Source organism: Grus americana, chromosome 14, assembly GCF_028858705.1.
Source record: "Grus americana isolate bGruAme1 chromosome 14, bGruAme1.mat, whole genome shotgun sequence".
Classification (NCBI taxonomy): domain Eukaryota; kingdom Metazoa; phylum Chordata; class Aves; order Gruiformes; family Gruidae; genus Grus; species Grus americana.
The window spans coordinates 19614970-19639563 of record NC_072865.1 but is presented as its reverse complement, the minus strand read 5'-3'; the positions used below and the strand labels follow the sequence as shown (position 1 = coordinate 19639563).

At 49.0% G+C, this 24594-nt stretch overlaps 2 protein-coding genes across 3 annotated transcripts in view; one reads left to right on the top strand and one right to left on the bottom strand.

Moving 5' to 3' along the window:
- The window catches only part of DELE1 (DAP3 binding cell death enhancer 1), a 22331-nt gene extending 5141 nt beyond the window's left edge, over positions 1-17190 (top strand). Inside the window, exons 5-13 of one of the 2 annotated variants that reach the window (XR_008579265.1) lie at positions 2805-2860; positions 4467-4560; positions 5194-5336; positions 6089-6247; positions 7159-7251; positions 10684-10840; positions 11090-11354; positions 13627-13710; positions 14721-17190. Coding sequence is in view for 1 of the 2 variants with exons in the window: in XM_054841664.1 (XP_054697639.1) it covers positions 2805-2860; positions 4467-4560; positions 5194-5336; positions 6089-6247; positions 7159-7251; positions 10684-10840; positions 11090-11346 (959 nt within the window). In the remaining variant the exon portion in view is untranslated. The remainder of the gene's footprint in view (positions 1-2804; positions 2861-4466; positions 4561-5193; positions 5337-6088; positions 6248-7158; positions 7252-10683; positions 10841-11089; positions 11355-13626; positions 13711-14720) is intronic. The other variant, XM_054841664.1, reaches the window with a different exon arrangement.
- On the bottom strand, positions 14261-24594 carry PCDH12 (protocadherin 12). Its single transcript, XM_054841663.1, has 4 exons — positions 21500-24594; positions 20893-20987; positions 19565-19716; positions 14261-15097 (listed from the first exon to the last, which is right to left on the bottom strand). The coding sequence occupies exons 1-4, from the start codon at positions 24404-24406 to the stop codon at positions 14733-14735; spliced, it is 3519 nt and encodes a 1172-aa protein (XP_054697638.1). The 5' UTR covers positions 24407-24594; the 3' UTR covers positions 14261-14732.

Genomic DNA, 24594 nt, shown 5'->3' with positions numbered 1-24594 from the left:
CAGAACTGTAAAATTCGTTATTTCAATTCTGAGATTACAGACATTTCAAAAGTGTGTTTTCATTTCAAAGCACAATGAAACCAATTGGAAACAGTAAAATTTTCCATGAGGCAGAAATCCTGGATTTTGTCCAGCTCTTGTTGTGACTTCATTCTTGTGAAGCGTTTGGATGTTTTGGGATGAGCAATCTAGGCTGTCTAGGAGAAGATTATTAATTCTTCATTTGGAGCTGACTTTGAGCAACATTTGATTAGTACAGGATGAACAACAGGGAAATACAAAATATTTATTAGCTGCTGAATATGTGAGTGTTGGGCATCCAGTACGCTGAAAGCTGCAAGATTGCATGGAAAAAAGGATGCATAGTCATGTTACATCATAGCACATGTTTGAAGAAGTAGAAATAAAGTTGCACAGAAAATTCCAACTGTGGTATTCCCAGCTTTCACGTGCTTTGAACGTACAACCTTAAGAATAATTTAACATGGTTCTGTGTGTGCAGTATAGAATGAATTTGTTCAAAGTCCAGTTCCTGTGAAGTTCTGCTGAAGCTTGACCATTCTTTGGGAAATAAGAAACAAACAGTTGGGGTGAACTTGATTTAACTAACGTCAGGTTGAAGGTTAATCTAAGCTGGTCATTTCATTCTGCTGAAGTGGGATGGGACTCTTTGCTGACAGGGGCTGCTTTTATTTCTCCTATGCTTCAGCCTAAGCATTGTGTTTAGATTGTGTGCCTGGTATTGAGGCAGCTGCTCTGAAACAGGTGAGTCTTAAAGATTACGATATCCCTGAAGAATTTTGATTTGAGGCTTGCCCAGCCTCAAAGGTGAGTTCCGAGAGAATTCATTAATCTAGTCCTTCAGGAGACAGGAGTGGGTGTCAGGATCGGTCGGTCCGTGTGTTCTCCTCTGAATCACCTTATGTTCTCCGGGAGTGGTAACTCTAATCCAGGGAGATTACTGGGATTTGGGTGAGGAGGGATTTCCAGGGGGAGAGGGGCATGAGACAGTTTTGCAAGCTGATAAAATTCAGAATTAGTTTCTGTTTATTTTTCATGGGGTAATCGTTTGTCCAAATTACAAAACAAATGTTGTTTAAACAAATAGTTGGGAGAAATTTTAATGCAGGCAATTTTTTTTTCATGAGAATTGCTGTTGTATGTATGGCAAAAAAAAAAAATTACATCATGAGGGAGATACCTGAGCAAGAGATAGAGTCTTACGGTGAGAAAGATCAGATAATTTTATGCCTGATCTGAAAATAAATGTAAAGCACAACTAATAAATTCACAGATTATATTACTTTTGATGGAATAATGAATAGAAATTGTGTTTGCCATAGCGATCTTGCTTGTTGGGTGAGTGGGGCTTGTTCAGATAAAATACATTTTAATACAGCCAGAGGGGAATTGTTTACCTGGGAATAATGAGGCTGCAGCTGGAACACAGGCCACGGCTTCATGTGCAATGTAAGACGGTGCAGGCACTGCGAGAAGCAATCCTGCCTGTTGCACACTCATTTCTGCCACTTGTGTAGCCACATAGTGCCCAGAATCAAGGAATTTGCCTCCCAAAATTTTCACTCAGATTAGCTCCCTGCTCTGCAACCACACAGCTAGGAGAGGGGGACAGGGACACACAGGGAGGGCACGGCTACTTCTTGTATCAGCAGCACTGGCTTGAAGTCATCCAGGCTTCAGTGCCCGGTGTTAGGTGCCCGGTGGGATCCAGCTGCTTGTGGCAATTCAGGTTAAAAATAATTGGCCTCAGTCAGCCCTCTCTTGTTCATCCTCTTTGCCGGAGGTCACCGTCCTCTTAGAGTAGCTGGCGTAAATGCCTATGTAATCACTTCCAGCACAATTCTGTTAAGAGCAAGGTGGCTTAGCTTTTGCTGTAGATGTTTTTGTTAGATAATTCTGATTGAAACTGGTCGGATAGCAGCAGCGATGAGTAAGTGGGGTACTCTGGGGTGATAACCTAAGCCTGCATCTGATGCAGCCAGAATAGCACGTCTGATCATCCCCTTGCAGAAGCAGAACCGTACCCTGGAAAGAAATTATCTGCAAAAAGGAGCTAAGCGTGAGATCTCAGTGTGATGCCCTGGGCAATGGGAATTGGAGCACAGTTCTGATACATGCAAACTAGGCAGTTATGAATTCGAATAAAGAGGTAATTTTACCCTTCCTGTGACAGTGGTGAGAGGGTCTGCACTTCAATAACAATGTTGAAAATTCAGGAATAGTGGCAAAAAGTCATAAAATTAATCAACTCGGGCAGAAAAGTACTTCAGTTGAAAGACATGAACAGCGCGGTCTGTTTAGAATCACAGACAAGAATCAAGAGGGGTTGATTAGTCGTATCAGGACTTTCGAAAGGAGAATGGGCTTTTTAGTAAAGAGGAAAAAAGCCTGAAAGAGCCAGTGCCTGAGAACAGAAATTAGATGTATTTTAATTTGAAATGAAGCACAGAGATTTAAAGTGTCGATAACAAGTTGCTGGAACAAACTTTGAGAAGAAGCGGGAGATTCTCTAGCTTTTGGTGTCTTCAGATCAGGACTGGGGGCCTTTCTGGAGGAGGTGTGTTAGCCAGCTGCGGATTACAGGACTGTATTCTTGTGGCTCTTGGTTGCTTTTGACACAAAGGTTGGGTTGGTCGGGGTTCCTTCTGTTCTTAATGTCCCTGACTGGGTGGGCGATTAGTCCTCTAGGAAAGAGTTGTGGAGTAGAGAAGATGAGTAGAGGAGGAAGAGGCAAATATACAGCATTGCTTAACCTTGCTTTTTTTTTTTTTTTTTAAATATAGGGGAGTTCCAAATCCCTGAGAGCTCCAGCTTGGGGCCAGTTCTCCACAGTGCAAAGGTATGCTTTCATTTTTCACACTCTCCCTCTGCACCTGAGGCCTCTTCCCTGCAGGAAGACATCTCGGTGTGACCCCAAGCACAGCCTGAGCGATCCACTCGCACCCAAAACCATTTTCTGCCCTGCACAGCTGGAAGGCAGGAGAAAAAGAAATGCAAAATGCTCCCCTCTGCTTTAGCCAGGGCAAAGTTCCAGAAACTACAAACCACCCGTCCTTTAAGGTGTTCCGTGTAACAAGGGTGCTAGTAGAGAAGCACTGGCAGAAAAACACAAAAAAACCCCTCAAAACAAACAAAAAAACCTATCCAGTAGCCCTAGTCTTTCTTGTGTGTTTGCATTTTGATGCAATCTTTCACTAGGTGATTACGTGCTGTTGCTATTTTGGTTTTTCCCAGACAACCCATGACTGGAGAAGGTGGTATCACTCCTCCTAAAGCTGCAAATCAGGACTGGCTCTTGTCTGTTATAGAGAGGAAGACACTTTGGGCTTGAAGAGGGTGCATCAGCATGAGAGTCACAAGGCCGTAAATTATATTATTGTTCTCGTTGTGATTAAACCTGCTAATTCCTTGCAATTCACAGTCGTAGGTGCAGACAATTCCTCATTTTAAAAATCAGTCAGCTGAGCAATTCCTCAAGGGCACTGTGAACAGAGTGGAGGTAAATTCAGTATTTAACAGAGTGGGATCCTCTCTGTGACATGGAAGTGACCTCTGCTCCCCCACCAGCTTGATCTGCCAAGGGGATGAGCATTGAGCTCCCCATCCTGGGAGGTGCCACTTTCTGCAGAGCCCGTAGGAAGAGTCCCTAGCTCGTTTGGAGGTGGTGGGGCAGGTCTCAGGAGGCTCTCAGGAGAGGAAACGAGTCGGTCCATGGCTCGTCCTCTTGTGAGCAGCTCTGAGTGCTGGCTAAGCAGTAAAGCTGTTGGGTGGCAAGGGGCGTTTTTGCTGCATGACTTCCCTGAGCGGGGAGGCATCTCGGCTCGTGTGCAGTGTGCACTGCTGCCACTCGATGGCACTAAATTTGTACGCAGGCTGGGAAGCTAAAGCTGCAGGGCAGGCTAAATCCGCCTCCCACCTCCCAGAGCTGTGGTGAAGTAAAAAATACTGTTCATTACTGAGGAAGGAAAGACGTTGTCTCCGCTGTGCAGAATTTTATTAGGAGCATGCCGTGTTCTGTAAACTGACGGTGTGGGCTCAGCTTGAATTGTGTAAAGCTGATACAAATATGTCAGTGCATGTTTGGCAGAGACAGTGCTGTTAACATGATGTGGGAGGGTGAACAAGGGCTAACGTTACTTTTGAAGGGGGGAGTTATGAGTGGTATCAGGTATTTGCTAAATTCTGAAAGGTCTGATGATGTCTGAGAGGCTACACCAAGCTCCCTGGCTAGAGGGGAGGCGAGCAATGTCTGTACAGCTTCCCTAACTAGATGGCTTTGTAGCACGGGGAGATTTTTCTGTGGACACATGACACCAGATTACATCACCCTCTTGATAACTATAGTACAGTGCAAATGCGTCTCACCACTCAGTTTCCAAGAAAGAATCTCTTATAGGTTTTGTACGGTTTTGCTGTCTTAATAGCTTTCTTCTTTAACTCGGCAGGGTGACCCAGCTCAGCGAGGGCGTTTAGAGGAAGCTGCTTTCCAGTTGCAGCAGATTTTCCGGATTGACATTTCCATTGCGTTGAATATCCTCGGTAATGTGGACTTGGGTTTGTTTTGTCCTTAAACCACACATTTCTCTTTTTGAAGGACCTCCAAATTGTTGCAGGTCTTGTGTGAAGGCAGAGATGGCATGTACCCAAACTGAAGCCTCCTTTCAGCAATTTCAGCTGTGCTTTGAGAGATTTATTGCCCTTTGTCCCATCCTGCCACCTGATTTATATCAGCATATTTAAATCCAGACTTGGTTGAAGCCTGCACTGTTGTCCTGACATCTGTAGTTGGAAATTAAGCCATCTCTGTCTTTTTTGCAACACAGGCTGTCATATCCTCATATGCTTTTTCATTGTCTGAGATCTCAGTCTTCCTGGCAAGCTGAAAAAGCAATTGCAGAATTGCAACTCTAAGAAGAGCTGAAGGAAGATGCAATGATCTAAGAAAAAAATCCTTGCCCTATATACACCACTAGTTGCAGCGCTAAGAAAGTGAGCCGCTTGTGCACGAACCATACGTTGTGTTAGCCCGTCATCCTCCTTTGCAATGAAACTAGAAAAATTCCTAAAACGCAGCGTTTCCATTTTTCCTGTGGAAACTGTGGGGGAGGTTGCTGCATTTGAGGCTGCATTCTGCCTATTCTCTTTTCCCCTGTTTTTATATTGTGTTCTCAGGGATTGAAAGTATGAGAGCGGGCCATTACAGGATAGCCTATACCTGCTTCAAACTGGCAGCAGATCGAGGCTACAGCAAAGCCCAGTTCAACGTGGGTCTGTGTTATGAGCATGGCAGAGGCACGGAAAAAGACTTGGAAAAGGTATCCACGGCTTGTAGGGTTTTATATGTGCAGCACGGACCAGGAGAGTGGTCTTTGTTGGGTGCACAGGCGCTTTTCTCCTTTTGCATGGGTGTGATAGCCTCTGAAATCTTGTTAGAAAATGCTGGAAATAATAAAAACCAGGTTTGCAGTTCAGTGTCATAGATCCTCTCAGATATGTGCCCCTGAAATCCTCTTTCTCATAGCTTCTGAGGTCTTCTCGTAGGTACACAGGCTGTGCCAGTAGCACCCAGGAGAGTACCAAGGAGAAACCTGTCATGTTACTGTATTTAAAACACCGCTGCACATCCGAGGGCCTCTTTACATCTTGAGCCATCCAGTTTGGTTACCTTAACTACAGCCTGCCATCTAGTGCGTGCTGGCCGTAGTCAGCATCTTCTGTAGCTGGAAAGATCCGCAAAGGCGGCTTGTTTCGAGTAGTTGTGCAGATCCCCGTTGGCACAGAGTAAGCTTTGGTATTGTTGGCCCAGTGCCACCCCCTTCAACGCAGGGAGTTTTGACTAGAGAAGGCAGGGTGGTTCGAGGGCTCTCGTATAGTCGCAGTCCACTGTCTCGCTTAAACAATCTCATGTTCTTCAGCGGGGAGATGTGGGAGAGCTGCTGGAGTAAGCGTGTGCAGCTTATGATAGATCTAGACAGAGAGGTTAAGCTTGTCCTGGCCAGAGGGGAGTCATGTCATGTTTGAGGGCACGTGTTACCTGAATCACGCAAGTGTGTTTCTCTTTTTCCAGGCAGCATTTTATTACTACCACGCAGCTAGCAGCTGTCACCCCATGGCACAGTACCACTACGCTAGGTACCTCTTATGCCACAGACCTGAAAATGAGTGGGACAGGCATCAGAAGGCAGTGACTTTCCTGGAGCAAGCAGCAATGGCCGGGATTACAGAGGTTAGTGTCTGCAGCATGGGATTTCTTAGGAGAGAGCCAGCAGAGAACCCTGACAATGGATTTGAACCACAAGACATCCTGGAAAGCAGCATCTGTGGGACCAGAAGAAAAATTCTTCCTACATATTTATACTCATGTCAGTGTATGTGAGACAGCCCTGCCTGCATATGGGTGGCAGCTAGGTACCCACTGTGTCTACAGTGTTGGTGTCTGTTTTGCTGTTGGGCTTTTTGATGTTGCTCTTAGATTAGACGCCTAAACCAGACATTGGCTTAGGAAAACTGACCTGCAGTTGAAAATGTAGCTCTGCGTTTCATCTCCTCTCAGTTCCGAGAGTACAGCTTGCTTTGGTGGAGGAACTTCCATGAGATGCTTGAAGGAAGAACAGATTCTCATTTTGTATCTGTGACTTTTCAAGATGATTCACCACATGGATCTGTGTACCCTGCCCTCCTTTCCCACTCTTCAGGAGATGCATTTAGGCATGTGCCATCTTGTGTTGCAAACGCCGGTCGTTCTGGCAGTGACTGTATCTCATGTAGCACACTGTTCCAGGAAGTGCATCTGCTGTATCTTACGGACAGCTCACGAGTAGGAGCCATTCTCTGGCTCTGTGTTCCACAGTGCAGTTCAAAAACGATATTCTGGGTCTTATGCTATTAGTATGGTGATGTTACTGTACATATAGTGGAGTTCTATAGATCAAATGGGATTTTGCATATTTAGCATGTCAGACTGATTTTTTTTTCTAGGACAGCCCCTCTTCTCTCAACAGGCTCCGCAGCAAGTGAGGTGCTTTGCACACCCATATTGCACCAGTAACTTTTGAACAACTTGCAGAATCAGTAAAAGAACTGGAGCAATTAATGAGGAGAATCCTGGCTGATTTGTATGATATGGTTTTGTTGCAGGCACAGGCTTATCTTGGAGTTTTCTACATGAAAGGGCTGCAACCTCAGGAAAAGAGAGGTCTGAAGTACCTGCTGCTGGCAGCAAAGAATGGCGTAAGTAATCCCTTTGCAAGCTATGATTGTTCTCAGTTTGGGATCACTGCAGGTTACAGGTGGAAGATTTCAGGGCTTCTTGGAAATGGGAGTGAATGTCAGGATTTTACCGCGCAGTCTGAAAGGACAGAGTGGAGTGTTGGTGCATCTTGGAGAGGAAACAGGCCCTGGGGCACAAACCCTACAAAACAAGAATGTAGAAACAGCCGTGCTGGGTTGGAGTAGTTCTTACAGCACCTGTATTCATCTAGCATAATTTTACAGGTTTCCTATTATGGAGCATCTACACCCTCTTCAGTCAAACTCTTTCACAACTATATCATTTTCAGAACTTTGTTGTGTCTGTCTCGAATCTGTTCTTCAAAATTGGCCCATTATTTCTTGCCCTCTATAGAGAGGATGAAAAGACTATTTCTGTTTCTTTGCAGGGACCTTTAACGTACTTAACTACTTGAATCTCCATTCAGCCTTCCCCCGTTGTTGCAGTTTCTCTTCACATGTCATGTTGTCTAGATCCCCAACAATTTTCTTGCCTGCTGTTGAACTTTTTCTAAGTGACATAGGCTTTTTTTTTTTTTTTTGAAGGGCAGTGCCACAATTTGGGCATAGTACTGCTCCTGAACCCTTACCAGCACTTAGAGGAGTCAAAGTATGACATCCCATGTCTTGCAGCCAGGTTTCTGCATCCGACAGTTCTGTTTCTTTACAGCACTGGCATTGTTCACTCGTTTTTAGCTTGCACTGCATTGTAATAGCTAGTTTTTTTCTGAAGAACTTGTCCATTTTAACTTCAATTCCCATACCTTTTGTGTAATGGAAGATAATGAATAGCTATTCCCTCTTCTTTTGGCTAATACTTCTGATTCTGTCGCCCTTTACTATGTCCGCTCTGAGTCATTTCTTTTGCAGGCTGCAGAGCGCTAGTTTAGTTTGTCTCTCCATGTAGTTAAGCTTTTCCATTTTGCTTGTCAGTCTTCTCTCTGTTTTTCTAATTCTCCTTTGACCATTTTAAGGTGCTTGGACTAAAACTGGACTCAGGATGGAGGCATGCCAGGGATCTGACATAATGAGATCCTCTACTTTGTACTGTATTCCCTTCCAATAATATCAATATTGTTTGCTCTTCTGCCTGCCACTGAGCAGTGACTTGATGGTTTCAGGGAACTATCACAGTGACTCAAATTTCTTTCTATAAGCACTACTATGCATTTGTCAACACTAAGTTTCCTCTGTGATTGGGTTGCCCGCTGTTAGTCCTGCAAGATCACCTCTAATTAATTCATTACAGTAAATTTGATCACTCCGAATGACACTACACCACCTGCAAACTTTACCACTTCAGTTTTCACCCACTTTTAAGAATGCAGACACTGTCAGATCACTGGTGAGACTAGACCTGACTGGCCCCAGCAGCTCAGACATCATGTTCATGATGATTGATACAGTATTTAATTCCAAATCTGCTAAAGATCTCTCATAAGCTGCATCGTTGACTCCCTTCTTCCAGCCTGATGTCAGATGCGTATGCTGCACAATATAACAATGAATTATCTCATTAAATAGATGATTGTCATTTACTGAATGCCTAGCAAGCCCTTAACAACAGAAAATCTAGCAGGTAACTGCAGGTCCCAGGGGTACCCCCCAGTATATCAGTGTTTTGCATGTTTTGGTCGGCGCTGTGACAGTTCTCAGAACCCGATCATCTTTCCCCATCTCTGCTTCCCAGTGGATGCTGGCTGTGGATGTACCACGGCCTCATCTGTGGTGGCAGGCTCGTGCCTTGGCTCCCTGGGGTGTAACCCTATGCGTTCTGCTGGGAGAAGGGCTCCGTGAGGAAGTTCTTTTCCCATTACCTCGGAGTATAAATTTATGTTTAGTTGATTAAAAGACTGCTGGATATGGGTGAAGCAAGGATGGCACCATTTAGCTGCAAATCCAAAAAAGGGAAAACAGGCACAAAAAGTCATGGGTTCAGTGTTTCTGTGCTAGAGCCGAGGGGGGAACTCTCCCAAGTGTTCTTCCAAATGCAACGACAGTTCAGAGAACTGTGTTTTACTTTGGTTACCACTTTTTATCCTCCCTTATTTTATGCATGCAACCATAGAATATAAAACCCATATTAAAGAGTGTTGTTGGAGAACTGAGTCTGACCTTCGGATTTCAAAGTATATCACAGTCACTTATGCCATGCTAATTTGGGGATCTCTTCTCCTTGTGGTCTTGTCTTTGAGGTGTTCGTCATATAAGAGACGGCTAGTGGAATACTTCATACTTACTTAACCCTGTCTCTTGTCACATCTGAAGTGCCAATCCTTCAACATGTTTATCTCATCTCTAAAGAAGTTTATTGCTGTCATAAACTGAGACTTGCAACATTTTGCAAAGCACCCACTCATTGAATTCTTTGCTTTCCTCTACCAGCTACATCCCAGACAGCAACACTTGCAATATGTTCTTTTCTCATGGCTTTATTAAAACTTGCTACTTACTTCCTTTTTTTTTTTTTTTCTTTGCAAAGCCTTTTTTAGACCATGTCTCTGGCAGTCATACTCTTCAAGTCATGTTGCTGGCTTTTTTGCTGGAAAAGGTCTGTGTGACCACTAGCCCATGTGGTCTTTTCAATGTCTTCAGGACTGTCATCTTGCCTTCTTGCTATCTTTTCCTCCTGTTGGATCTCAAAGATAAAGTGCACAGCCGATATAAACATATCAGGGGTTTGGATTTGGCTTCACTGACCCATCTGCAGTGACATCCTCTACTTTCTAGTTCATTCTCAGCAGTTATGTACGTCTGAGTAGTTTAGGTGCTTTTTCTCTGGCACTTATTTGCTTCACTTGATTTCTGCTGCTTGAGATTTCTTCTGGAATATAATTAGGTGGGGCTGAGCAGGAGAGTGGTGCACTGTTGTGTTGGAGGCCTGATGCTGCCAAGGGGAATCTTCCAAGCTCTGTGGCATTTGTTACATTTTTACAAGACTTCTGCGTGAACTGTAGTAGGGCAGTCCAAAGGGCGTGCTCAGAGTTTGGGTGTGATCAGGATGTGGGTGCAGTCAAGGCTGCCCAAGTCCTCTTAGCTCTGACCCCTGAGACAATGGGGGTGCTCTGCAGAGACAGCAGTTCCCTTGTTCCCGTGACGCAGACCTGGATGTTGAAGGGAAATCAGTGAATTTAATTGGAAAGGGATATGAAGGAGCGGAGTTGGAGGTAGCTGGTAAGAAATTCTGCTTCACTCTGGGCTTGGAGAAGGGGCTAAATTACTGAAGATACGGTCTGAGGGACCAAAGATAAAGGAGTAAACTTTAAAGAAGGTGACCAAAGATAGTGCAGTAAACTTTAAAGAAGGTGTTAAAGACTCTCTGTTCTCTTTTTGAGTGCTGTCGTCACTTCTCCATCGTGTGAGGCTCATTGCTGTGCTTTCTCCTGTGGCTAGGATGCCCAAAGCAGGTATCACGTGGGTGTTTGCTATGAGAAGGGCCTTGGAGTGCAGCAGAACCTGGCAGAAGCGATGAGGCACTACCGACAGTCAGCTGCTGCGGGGAACAGGAATGCTCAGCAGAGACTGCGAGTGTTAGAAGAGGAGGTGGAAGGTACCACGGGCAGCGGGGGAAGAGGGTGTGCAGGACTGCATGGGGTAGTGACCCCATCAAAGCGGGGCCCATATTGCCAGAGGAAAAGTAGCCATGACAAGAAGTAGTCCTTTTTACCAAAGGGAGCACTTTTCTCTCTCAGTTCTTTCCAGCTTATTTTCTTACCAGCTATTTCTAGTCAAGCTGAAGTGGAGAAGCCGTTCCCATAGTATGATGCATCATTAATACCTTGTTTTAATGTACTTTCAGATGTGCAAGCAAAGCATCCATTCCCTTCTGGAATAAGAGCCTCTTCCTCTAGTCCCTGTTTCTGGGCTATTGAACGTGTGCCTGCAGGCCTCCACACCACCCAGCCACGACAATCTGCCCTCACCCTGCCCCACTCTAGGAGCGCAGATGAACTCCACGTGATGATGCTCGGCAGCGCAGGATGGAGCCATGCCCTCGGAAACAGGGCAACGCCACTGGAACTGCAGTGCTTGGAGCCCCACCACTGCTGTTCTTAGAACAGTGGGTAAGTGAAACAAGCAGGCAGAGGGGAAGGCAGTCCTTCTTAGTCTGTGTGGAGCTGGAACAGGCTAGCAGTGAGTGGAAAGAGAAAGCTTTCTGTTAACGGAACAGGAGCCATTTTTAAATACCAGGGTTTTGAGAATAAACCTTGTGATATCTCCTACACCGCCATGTCATCTGGCCCTCTACCTTCCAATACAAGAACGTTTTGTATGCTCCTGTACTCCCACCATGCCACGGTGATATGATTTGGGGCTGTAATTCCAGTAGCCCTGCACATCTTGCACATGGTCCCCCAGTGAGGTTTACAAGCCACCATATGGTGATGTTGGCACCTAACTCTGTGATGGGCCTGGCCTGCACCCTCTGAGGCAATCTGATCTCACTTCAAGGCTACCTGTTCCCACAGTGGCTCTGCTACCAGCACAATCTGGGCTTGTCTCTACATTGCCATTGTGGGAGCTTAATCTGCTTTGAAACCTGTGCAAGCAAGAGAGTGAATTCTGATTATTAGGGCACAGGTTTTTGTGGATCCACCTGAACTGGTGAAAGTAAGGGCTGTCCTCGGCCATCCTGCACCATTGTCAGTGCCCCTTGATCCCCAGTTATTATTCCTTCAGCTCTGGCAGTGAGCTGTTCCCATGAGTACACCCCTTTGAGTAATGATGAGCGAGGTTTGCTTCAAAATGTATATTGTACATGTTTGCTAAGCACACCGGCTCGTTTCCACTGAAGTGGATAAGGAATGCTCCCAGCGGGCAGCAACCACTGTGAGGCAGACAGCGGCAAGCAGCTGGTATGATAATTTCTTCCACTGGGGCAGCTGAATCCGGAAAAAGACATTTGTCCACACCAGTTTAAACTGGTTCAAGGGCATCTGTACAAACTGTCCAGCTTCCTGTGGCCACGGTGCTCTGGTGCTTTGTGTAGATCAGGTTCTGAAAAACAAAGGCAATGGCCCCATCCTGAACTTGCTGTGGTCTCCATTCAGCAAGGGAGGGGCACAGCCAGAGCTCAACACATCTGATTGTTCCTCTAGTCTGGTCTCTCTTTCTGCTCAGACCAAACTTTCTTAGACCATTTCCTTTATCAAGCAGGATACAATTAGCAGGAAATTCCTCGGGTGGATTTCCTATTCTGTGATAATCCCCAGCATGCTTACGCATTGGTCAGGACAGGACGGGGGTAAGGGTTGGGGGGGTTGAAAGCAGTTTGCAGAATCAGGAAACTGAACCGAGAGAGAGGAATTTACCTCCTTTTTAAATCTGCTTATTATAGTGTATTTTTGTGTAAAGATTTGTCCTTTGACAGGCACATCAAAGTAACTTTCCAGAGGAAGATGTGAGGTTGTGCCGTGTGTTTGTCCTCTGTCTGTGTTCCCAAGATGCAGAGGAATCCCGTAGGGCTGCATCTCCTCACAGTAACAGATATGCCTCCCTCGTGGTTTGCACAGCTGCATCTCAGTTAGAGTTTGGCTCACTGTCACTGTTTTGGTGCAAGAGCCTGTTTTTGTTTGTGAAACAAAACAGCAAGATATTTCTCATAGCAGCATGGCAGTATAAGCAGGCTGGGGCAAACCCATCAGCGTAGTTTATTGCCAGAGATGGGGTCATCTGTAACGCACTTTGGAGACTCCAAATACAGCAGTGGATATTTTGGATATTAAAGAGTCTGCCTGGGGAAATCTTACTCTGTTGCTTCTGTCATTTGGTCCCGAGAGCAACAGAAGGGGATAACTTTCTCATTTACTCTGCTTTAAATTATCTGTATGATTGTCTGCTGCTGTGGCTTGTGTGTGCACACACTAAAAGCAGGGCACTGTCACTGCCAGGTGCGTGGAAAAGGAACATGGGTAGGACACTCCTGAGATGCTCCAGGATCATGTCTGCTGGGTCGTGCTGCCTGTTCTTTTTCAATTTAATAGTAAAATGAAAGCAAAAAATATCACCCAAAGACACCTGATGCAACAGCCCCACCATGAGCAAATTAGCTTTGGAGAAACCTGTGCTGTGAACTGCGGTATCTGTGGAGAAGTCAGTGCAGTACTTTTAATGTAAAGATGGTGAAGGAAAGCAAACAATGTGTGTAAAGCGCCGCTGGCCCTGCACTGTGATGGAGGGGAGGCTGGCAGTCTCTTCTCAGCCTCGCTGTTGTAGTCACTCAGCAAGCGATGACATTGTGCATCGCCAGCAGTGGGGGTGATGGCTTACCCTCATTCCCCTAGCTTGACTCTTTGCCAGCATGCCCCAAATTTGTTCTGGTGTTTTGTATCGTAGTTGGAAGGCACAAACTGTGGTACGGAAGAGAGTCCTACGTGTGCACGATCCAGAAGCATTTACCTGCCATCCGGGCACCGCTGTGTAAGCCTACAGATGCACTCCAGATGCTTACGCCACTGTTGTCTTTCCATTCTCTGCGAGTGCAAATCCCCATGGTTAACACCACCTGTGTGCTTCTTCCATTGTTACTAATACCTGTGTCTTAGTTTTCCTACACATGCTATTATCCTAAAACTGTCTTATAACTCACATACAGATCAAAGTGAAAACCTGTAATATGGTGGAAGCTGAACTGAATATTTCAAAACAGTGTTTTCACACTTCCCTTTTCCCAGGTTACCTTTGGCAGACTCCAGCCATCTGTTGTCTGCTTCTGGGCAAGGACTACGCTCCAAAATCCAATGGCCTCAAAACAGAACATGGAGAAAGAAATTGTGGTCACCTAGTGCAGCCAGAGGAGAGATGCCAGTGCTGATTGGGGCATCTTACAAAATGCCAAATTCACAGCGGTAGAACCACAAAAGCTGAAAGTATCAGTGGGAGACAACAGGTCGATCTCCCCTTTCTGAATTGCCATTTCAGGCTTTCCGCAGATACATGTCAGCTATCCTGCACCTTGTTCCAGAGATGGTAGTGTTAGAAAAAAGACAATTTTATTTAAATAAGAACTGAGATTCTGGAGCCCAACTCTGCACGTTGCAAAGTCCATGATGGTGATATCGTCCGTGGGGCACAGTCAGTGATCACGTGGATGTGGCTGACTGTGGTGTGTTTGTGGTTAATCTGACAACCCCCGTCCCCTCAGTTGGCCTGCCCTGGGAGGAAAGGGCCCTCCTGCTGTCCTGTGACTTGAGTGTGATGGTAAGGTGAAAGATGAGGGTGGAAGAGGAGGAGAGCTAGGAAGGCAAGAACAGGCAGGTAGAAGGGAACTAAACAAGGTGAAATCAGTCATGGAGAAGTTTGAGGCAAAGGAAGAAATATGCCTGTCGTGATCAGTCTAGACATGGACGGTACAATGACCCTGTTAAAGCACACGTGTGCACCCCAAATGCAGAAAGAAGCTCTGTCTGATTCTTATCTCCTTATCACAGCCAGCAAGCTGCCTACAGAACAGGAGCACTGTCTTCCAGTCCGAGGCTCTTCCCATGTGCCGACAGCTGCCGCAGAAGCCCTGAGCCTGTTTCGTTGTGAACTTGGACCTTCTGGGACAAAATCATTTCAAAGAGGGTGCTCATTTCTGAAAGGAAAGTGCTGGCAAGTCTTGTCCCAGCAGCATTCGAGTCAGCCCCAGCACCTTTGCCAAAGGTCTCAAAGGTCCTTGGTTTCTCCTGCCTTGCAGCTTCCTCATCCTGAGGTGAATGCAGAGAGTCGGGGGAGAAGACGTTGTCCTTGTAATTACCAGTGAGCGGCAAGGAGAGTCGAGCCACCCATGCTGGGTCAGCAGCCGTCAGCCTCTTGAGGGCCAGCTCTGGAGGGAGTGAAAACAAGAACTGTTGGTGAGATGTGTAGTAGAGTAGAGGAGAGACTCACAGGAGTGAAGAGGGGAAAAAAAAAAAATACATATTGAGAAATGAGGAGACTTCCAGAAATCAGCTGTGAGACGTTTGATTGTAAACAGGTGTAGACATAAGTTACCAGCAGCTTAAAAAAACCAAACAAACTAGAACTGGTTTAAAACTACTGGGTTTTTGTTGTTGTTGGGTTTTTTTTAATGTAGTAACCATTAGGATAACTTTTGATTTCTCATTTGTTGCAGCCTCAAGTGGCACTTCACTAAATCCTTAGCAAAGCTGAGAAAGTGAGGGTTTAGGACTGGCTAAAGGGGAGATGACAATGGAAAGCTTTCAAGGGGGAAGTATCAGACAAAAAGAAGGTCACTAGTGGACTTCTCTTAAGGGTCACTCTAGGGTGGGAATTTGCTGCTAAGCCGTCATATTGAGACCAAAAAGAAATGGATTATTGTGAGAACAATAACAACAGGAGTAGAATGAAATTTTGGATTATAAAACACACAGCTGGATGGTTGAAAACTAGTAACAAAAAATTGAGCTATAAAGTAGTTGTTCATCAACTGGAAGCAGATGAGGAGCAGTGGGAGCCTGGCGTGGGTGCTGGCTGCAGGCTTGTTAGCGTACCAGTAATGCGATTCTGCCCCAAAATGGGCAAACGAAATCATACAATGTGTTGGTCAAGGTATTCCCTGTTGGCATGAAGAGACATGTCCGTGATATTGTTACTAGGTCTGGCGAGACCTGATTAGGAGTATTACATGCAAATCTGATTATCCATCCATAGATAAGAGGATCTGAAATGACAGAAGTGCAGGGGAAACTACTGAGAGGAAAACAGGAATGAGTCCAGGCTTACATGATGGAGACCCCAAGAGGTAGGGGTTGCTTAGCCTAAGGAAACAAACGCTCACCAGGGATCTGACTGCAACCTGTTGTTATTTTGATGAAATAAGCACCGACAAAGGAAATCTTTATGCTTAAAATAGTGTTGGCAAAAGAAGAAGTGATTGTAACTGTCCATGAATAAACATACACTGGAAATTAAAGGAAGGACCCCGTAGCAGGGTGAGCCTGGAATAGCTTCCTCATCAGACGGCAGGAAAGGAAACGGGGGCTCTTGTTTTCAAGGTAGAGCTTTGCAGTTGGTAAACAAGACTCCGTGATGTGGTGCACAGATGCTGCCTTCCAGCCCCGCATGGCGTCATTTCCAAAGCGTAACCTAGAACCACTGCGAGGTTCAAAGCGACCACCGGGTTTGTGAAACACTTGAGTCAGAGAGCAGCAAAGCAAATAACTGGTGTCTGGCCATAAAACACCAAGTACCACAATAGTCCCCATCAGATGGCAAGAGCTGGTCTCATTATTACAACTATGCAGCTCTGACACAAAGTGACCTCTGAGAGGAGGGTCACCATACTTGTGCAGTTATGCTGCTTCCAGAAGCATAATCGATACCCTACCACAGCCTGGGACACGTGGTCCTCAGTTGGTGGCTAGTCAAGCACTGAGACAAGTCTCCTTCCTCAGCCACTACATAATTAATCCTTTTTCTCTGAAAAACAACAGTCTCCCAGGGTCGGTAGGATGGGGGTGAGGGCTGGGATTCAAAACCTGGTCAGGAGAGAAAGGCAGACACATCACTTAGATTTTTGTTTCACCTGAAGACCCAAAGTTGGTTTGTGCTGCTTAACTTTCAGGATTTTTTCTGCAATCTCAGTATTTTCTTTCAGTCACAGTGACTGTTCCTTAAAAGCTCTCCCAAGCATGCTGAAGTCTCACATTTTTGCTCTGAAATATCCACAGTTCTCTCCTCTTCGGTCTGCAAGAAGCCACTGCATTCCCCGAATATTTTGATGCCTCAGCTCTGGAGCAGAGCACAACAGTAGTCTGCTCGCTGTGGGGAGAGCAGAGACTCTGTAGGCTGATGGTCTTGTGACCATGAAACCTTATAATTAGGTACGTGTAATTTGACCAATAACTCTTTACTGCCTTATTTTAATGGTGTTTTGGGGGTTTTTTGTTTTTATAATCAATAAAGTTATATCTCTCATCTGCTGCTGCGAGCACTCTGCTTCGCTGGTGGGGGATAGGTGATAATAGACGGTGCTGAGTGCCGAGAGTTCAGCCCGCAGCTCGATGCTTACAGCGTAAACAACCCGATAGCTGGCTGGGACAGATTACTCGCGCGGTTCCCCCCGCTGCGAATAGCACAAAGGCCCAGACAGCCTCAGCCAGCTGTTACGATACTCCTGAGCACAAGCAATGCTTCCTTCCTCCCTCTCTCAGGATGCAAGTCCACTTCTCTGTTTGTGTTTGGGAGAAGAGGAAGGAATCCAGCAGCTCCGTCGCCTTTTTGGGAAGGTCTGAGGCTCATGGTTAAGGTTGTTTTTCACCACTGAAACAGGGCAGACTCTTCTGCTACTACTGCGCGGGCAGGAAGCCACACCAGCATAGCCTCAGCATGCACCACTGGTGTTCACTCTGAAATTCCAGGGGTTTTTTCTATCAAATTCAAGCATGGGAGATGGCACTTCATGGACATGCCTTGCCATAGCACAGATTTTCTAGGATGCTGCCTGTCTGGGCAGGACTGGATCTGGACAGATCCACTGAGCAGGTCCACCAGTCTGTTTACTAGGACCAGTGCATGTCAGTACACCCATGGGATGGAGCTGGGCAGCCTGTTTGCTCCCTGCTCTTGGCTGCAGGACCTTTAAATCTGAGTAAGGTTGCAGCTTTTGTTTCACCTAGCCTAAAAGGGCAGGAAGGCACACGGAGAGAAGCAGCGTGGCTCTCCCTCTAAGCAAGAGCACAAAAAACACCCAGCCCTGGAATTAAAGCGACCACAGCAGCAAACCTCAATGAGTTCCTCTTGCTATGGAAGAGAGCAGAGACTCCACAATGAAATTTCTGCTACAGGACGTGAGTCAGCCCAACTCTTTCAAATTGAAATGCCAGTAGAAGAGATTTTTTAGAACAAATCAATAAAGGGAACATGTAGAAAATGTCAGGCCCAGATGGTATTCACCCCGGAGTGCTAGAGGAACTCAGATATGAAATTGCCTGGTTTATTAACTGCTGTTCGTTAACTACTGCTTCAAATGAATACGGAATCAGAGGAAGGGAAGGTAGAAATTGTGACATGAGTTTTTAAGCGCATGAAGATGAATCTAGTGCAGGTAGATTCACAGAAATCATTATATGCGAGACTCAGCAGGCAGTCGAGTACCTGCTATTTGGACAAGAGCTGATGTGACATTTGCAAGGCGGGGAATTGCATTTTGCAAATTTGTTGGTGTCTTTGGAAGAGCTGGATGAAGAGTCCTGGTTTAGAGAGGACACCTGAGCTTGCAGAAGAGCACCAGCCAGGCACGCAGGGGACCTGAGCTGTCCCTGAATTAACGGCCGGGTTCTGTCAGGGACTAATATGTGTTAAAAGGTGGGAAGCGAGGGTAGGAATAAATAACCTTCCCCACAAAGGGAGGTCATTAGTGAAGTCCCAGAGCATCTGTTCAACATAGGAATAAATGACTTGGAGAAGCGGATGGCGTTGGTGTTGACTCCATTAAAACACCCAACAACATAAAAACAGAGGGTTGCTGAAGGACCTAAAAATACCGAGTGCCATGAGCAAAAAGTGGCTGGTGGGTTTCTGTGTCACCAACTGTTGGATAATTGTCACAGGGAACAACACGTCATGTATTGATGACTCCCCTACCACGCAGAGGAGGGATTTGGGAGTCACCATGAACAGTTAGGTAACAGCATGGAGCTTGGGCAGGACAGGAATGAAGAACAAACCAGAAGACCTCCTTATACCACCAGCGTAGATATATCCTAAACACTGCGCGCAATTCTGGTCACCGCGTCTCAATAGAGACACACTAAAATTAGTAACAGGTTGGTCACAGGAGGTGAGACTGGACTGGTTCAGCGTGGTAGGAGCCTGATGGGGCTCAAAGGGTATATAACATCTTGAGGGGCTTGACAAGGACAGCTCTTCACCTTACTCTGCACGAAGGGGCTCAGGTCAGCGTGGGAAGCAGTTCACATGGTGCATAGTTAAACTGGGCTTCACCCCTATGCAACAACAGAGGTCAACCTCGCAAATCAGCGAAACAACAGCAGATACGTCCATGGGAGGAAAGATCTACCAAGAGTGATTAAACATGAAAAAAAATCCAATGTGAAGCTCAGCAAGTCCCTTTGCTTTAAACCACCTGGTACCAACAGCATAGGATGGTCCATGCACGCTGTCCCAAGCAGCCACTGTCTGAGCCACCCTAGACAATGAGATGTCCCCTAGCTTGCTGCAGACCAGCCAGTTTCATCTTCTGAATGAGGTTAGTGTGTTATTTAAGGAGAGCCCGCTGCTGGAGCCCCCCACCAGCGCCAGTGTGCTCCCAGTAGCGAGGCCACCTTACCTGCCTGTGGCTCCAGCAGAGTCTCCAGCTCTTCTCCCACCAGCTGCTGCACGGAGAGCTCAAACCCGCTCTCCGAATCGCGGTCCTCCGCCTCGCTCTCGCCGTGCCCGCTGTCCTTCGTGCTCAGGCAGTCAGCATCCAGCCCCGCAGCCCTGCGAGGGGGCCAAAACACTCAAATCACACTTCAACCCTCAACACGACCCTGCCCCGCCGATTGCTTCATCCCCCATAAAATGACCCAGAGGTGAGGTGGGGGCATCCTCAGTGCATTGTTCACAGTACCGAAGGCATAATCATTTTAGTCCCCTCCAATTAATGAGTTTTGGGTTTGTTGTTTTGGGGGTGGGGTTTTTTTGTTTTTAAAAAAACCCCACATGAACAAAAGCACTGGGATCAGGAGTGCCATGGACCCTCGGAAAACTGGGCCCTAGCTGGGTGCTGGGCTACGCGTGGGGCTGCGCCACGTTTCTTGCCTGAGGGGGGTTTTATCCTTCTTCAGGGAGATCCTGAGCAAACAGGGAGCTGCTGGCTCTTCCCTGCGTATTCAGAGGAGCTGCCCATGTGCAGGACCAGGCGAGGAGCAAGGCAGCAGAGCCCTGCTCTGGAGCAGCTCTCCCTCCCTCCCTCCCCATCCTCAGCAGATGGAGATGGTAATGAGAAAGGTGGAGAAAGTTGTGTCTGTCCATGGCCTGAGCAGGACAGGGGGAACATGGCAAAGGAGCGATGAAGCCCTGGCATCCTTGGGAGCATTCACCCAGAGATGTCAACACAGTAATTTAATGGGAATGCCATAAAGTTTGTTTCTGGGAACACTTTCAGCACACAGCTGGGATGTGTCTGTCGTCCCATCCCTGCCAGCAGGGTCTCTCCCTCGCTAGCCTCCTGGCCCAGGGACAGATGCCCTGAACTCATGTCAACAGCGTTTCTAAGAAAGTACCTAGAGCCATGAGAAAGCTCGTCCTTGTGCTGCTGCCTCCAAAGCTGGAACCTTCTGTGCTCGTGAGTGCACCTTTCCGTCGCACTTGAACACATCAGTGTTCCCCCAGCAAGGATGGGCAGAGCTCAGGTGGGCATGGAAGGAGGCAAAGAGCAGCCCTGGGAGGGTGCTGGATACCAACGGGGAGACAGGACCAGAGGAGCACAGCCATCCCCTGAAGGGAGGACCTGCGTCCTCAGTCTCAGGTCAGCAAAACCAGGGATGAGGTTTTGCCTTGTGTGTCTGCTGCCCCGGTGTCTCCTGCCCTCGGGGACAGTGGGGCTGAAGCAGAGGCAGCAGAGATGCAGGGGAACGGGGCACGGGGAAGGGAAGGGCTGCGAGCCAGCCTTACCTGCTGCCATTCTTGGCCGTGTACTTGTTTCCCCTGTGGTTTGTTTTGGGCTGGAACTGGCCCTGGTGCAGCAGGGAGAGCAGCTGGGAGATTTGCTGTAAGGCAGGAAAAGCCTGTTGAGCCCCGGCGATCGCCACTCAAGCTGCTTCCTGCCAGGACGTCCCCTCCGAATGCTCCCCCCGGCCTTTTTATAGCGTTTCCTCCTCCTGCAGATGGTTCAGCATCCCCACGCGGAGGGAAAGCCAAGCGGCTGGGCAGCCCACCTGGCCCCAGCGCTTCCCCTGCGCCATCTCTGCCTGTCTTTCCCTGCCCGCACGCTCCCCTGGGGAAGTGAGCGTGGGGTTGTCTCCTTCCCTGTGTGACAGCCATCCTCCACCCCGGCTCCCACGGCATCCTGGTGGGCATGGGGAGACCCTGCCCATGGGGGGGGTGGCCGTTCATCCTACCCAGCCCGTACTCCTGAGGCATCTCTGCCCAGGGCTGGGAGAGGAGACCAAGTAAAGACCATCAGGTTGCACGTTCCCACCACCCCAGTGTGTGCAAGACCTGGGTGAGGAAGAATTTGGGGAGGGTCCACACCACTGGCAACACCCGGGGTGGCTCCTACCTGCACCGGGGGCGACTCCATCGCGAACTCCCCAGTGGGGCTCTGCTCTGCCAGTGCCACCAGCGACAGCCGGACCAGGCTCCTGAGGATGTGCTGGTGGGGCTGGGGCTGCCCAGGTCCCCCAGCACCCACGGGTGGCAGTGGGGTGTCTTCCACGGGCCCCTGCAGTGGCTTCACCAAGCTCTTGCAGTGCAGTGGTGCATCCGGGGGGCTCACAGCCTCTTTTGATGGATTTTTTGGTCTGTGGGGCTGGCAGGGCCGGCGCTGCAGGATGGGCAGGTTGAAGGTCCCCTGCTGCTCATCTGAGTCTTTTTGGGTCCTCTGGTTTCTTAGGGTCCTGTAGAGAGTGGGGGTGAGGTGGAGGGGGGCCTGTGGGGACCCCCCCGGCGCAGGGGCGGCTGTGCCAGGCAGATCCTCCTGGCAGGGATGGGGGGGCTCAGCCTCCCGGGGCCGGCCCCGGAGCAGCGGGACGAGGTGGATGTCTGTCTTCTGGATCTGCCTATGCGGCTTCTTGAGCTGCTGTTGCCTGCGGGCATCCTCTGCCTCCCTGCAGTTGTAGGCCATGCCATCCTTCTTCTCCTTCTTACGCAAAGACAGGGTTAAAGCCAAAAGGAGAAGACACCCACCCAGGAGAGCAGCCAGGCAGATAACGACCACCACTGATGGGCTCAGCCACCCAGGATCCTGAGCTGAGATTTTGGAGAATGCCCCATGATGCCGGAAAACTAAGCGGACCCGGGCCAAGGTGTGCAGGGGGATGTCCCCCCCATCGCTTACCCGGACCACCAGCTCCCGCTCACTGCCGGCGAGGCTGCTGGCATTGCTGGCATTGAGGAAGACCTGCCCCAGGAGAGGGTCCAGGATGAAGAGCCCGGTGTCATCCCCACCCACCAGATCATACCGAAGAGCCCCATTGATGCCAGAGTCCACATCCCTGGCCACGATGGTGAAGAGGAAAGGAGTGCCAGCACACGACATGAGTGTTGCATTGCTCACCGCTGCAGTCCCTTGGGTGCTCCCGTTCCCAGGTGCCACCCAGAAGCACCCCGTCTCCGCATTGACCAGGATGGAGAGCATGGCTGCGCCTCCCACCAGTGCCGGAGTGGTGATGACGGGTGCGTTGTCATTCCGGTCAAGCACAGCCAGCCTGATGGAGATGTTGGATGCCAGCTTGGGGTGACCACCATCCTCTGCGGTCACCAGGAACTCCAGGCTCCTCACCTGCTCATAATCAAAAGCTTGGAGGGCAAAAACATCCCCAGTGGTGGGGTCGATCGAGACGAGACCCGAAGCAGAGGAGTCTGGGATGCTGTAGGTGATTTTCCCATTGAAACCCAGGTCAGGGTCGGTGGCACGGACGGTAAGCAAGAAGGCAGGTGCTTCGCTGTTCTCAGCAACAGCAACCTCGTAGGTGGCTTTCTCGAAGGAGGGGGCGTTGTCGTTGATGTCGCTGATGCAGATAGTGAGGTGCTTCAGCACAGCCAAGGAGAAGTCTCCATGGTCCCGCACCACCAGCGTCAGGTTGTACTCGGCACGCAGCTCCCTGTCCAGCGTGGCGTTGGTCATCAGCACGTAGCTGTGGCTGTTGGTCCTCTTCAGCCTGAAGTGCTCGTACCCTTGACTGAGGGAGCAATGCACTTGCCCGTTGCTTCCTGAATCGGGGTCGCTGGCCGTCACCAGAGCCACGAAGCTGTCTTTGGGGAGGGCTTCGGAGAGCACGGGTGCCCGTGTGGCCCAGGTGACGTGGACATCAGGAGCATTGTCATTGACATCCAGGACTTTGACCAGGATCTTGCAGTGCGCTGGGATGGGGTTGGCGCCCAGGTCCCGGGCTTGCACATCCAGCTCGTAGGCGTGGGTTTCCTCATAGTCCAGTGGGTGCTTCAGGATGATGCTGCCTGTGCGGGCATCGATGCCAAAAGCGCTCAGCACCTCCAGGGGTGCATGCTTGCTCAGGCTGTACTCGATCTCCCCATTGGGCCCCTGGTCGGGGTCGGTGGCTGTGACCGTCACAAGGAGGGTCCCGGGCAGAGCATCCTCCCGAACCTCTACTGTCAAAGAGCTCTCTGCAAAGATGGGGCTGTTATCATTGGAGTCAAGGACAATGACTTTGATTAAAGCAGTACCTGATTTTGGTGGCTCCCCATGATCAGTGGCCGTCAGCACGAGGTCGAAGGAAGAGTGGAGCTCCCGGTCCACTTCTTTAACCACGACGAGCTCCGCATGCCTCGTCCCGTCAGAGCTGGAGACAACCTCCAGAGCAAAGTGCTCGCTGCGGGAGAGGGCGTAGGAGCAGCAGGCGTTGGGGCCGGCGTCGGCATCCAGGGCTCGGTCCAGCGGGATCCGCGTCCGCAGGGACGCACTCTCCGACATCTCCAGCTCCAGCTCGGGCGTGGGGAACCGCGGTGCGTTGTCATTGACATCCAGCACTTGAACCTCCACATGAATGAGAGCCAGGTTTCGGGCAGCCAGCACGTCGAACGAGACCCAGCAGGGATCGCTGTGCCGGCACAGCTGCTCCCTGTCCACCCGCCCGGCCGTGCTGAGCACCCCGTCCCCGCTCCCCACGTGCAGTGGGAACCTCCCGGGGGTCTCCATCAGCTGGAAGGTATCCGCTGTTTCACCGCTCTCGCCCCCCTCAAAGTGCTCGGCCAGTGTCCCTATCACTGTTCCCGGCGGCACTTCTTCGAACACCCGGTACTGCACCGTGAACGTGGCCACCTCCTGGGCATCAGTGGAGAGGAAGAGGTACCACCACAAGGCTGGGAGATGGAGAGCAGAGCGGCTCAGCAGCAGCATGCTGCTGGCAAACCCCACCGCTGCGCCGCCCCGGCACGCAGCCCCGGGCTTGCTCGCCTGCCGCCGCATACCCAACCGGTCCTTACGGCGATCGCAAGTCCTCAGCATCCTCTCCCATCTCCAAGTCCCATAGGCGCCAGCCACCGGTTGGAAAGGAGGAGAAATCACGAGTGAGTCCAGCAGTTGTCCCCCACCCCGCCATCACTGGGGGATGGCCAGGAGAGCCAGCTGATCCCCGGGCTGAAACGCTCAGCCCGGAGCGGAGGGGACTGCCACCACCGCAGCTTCACCGGGGA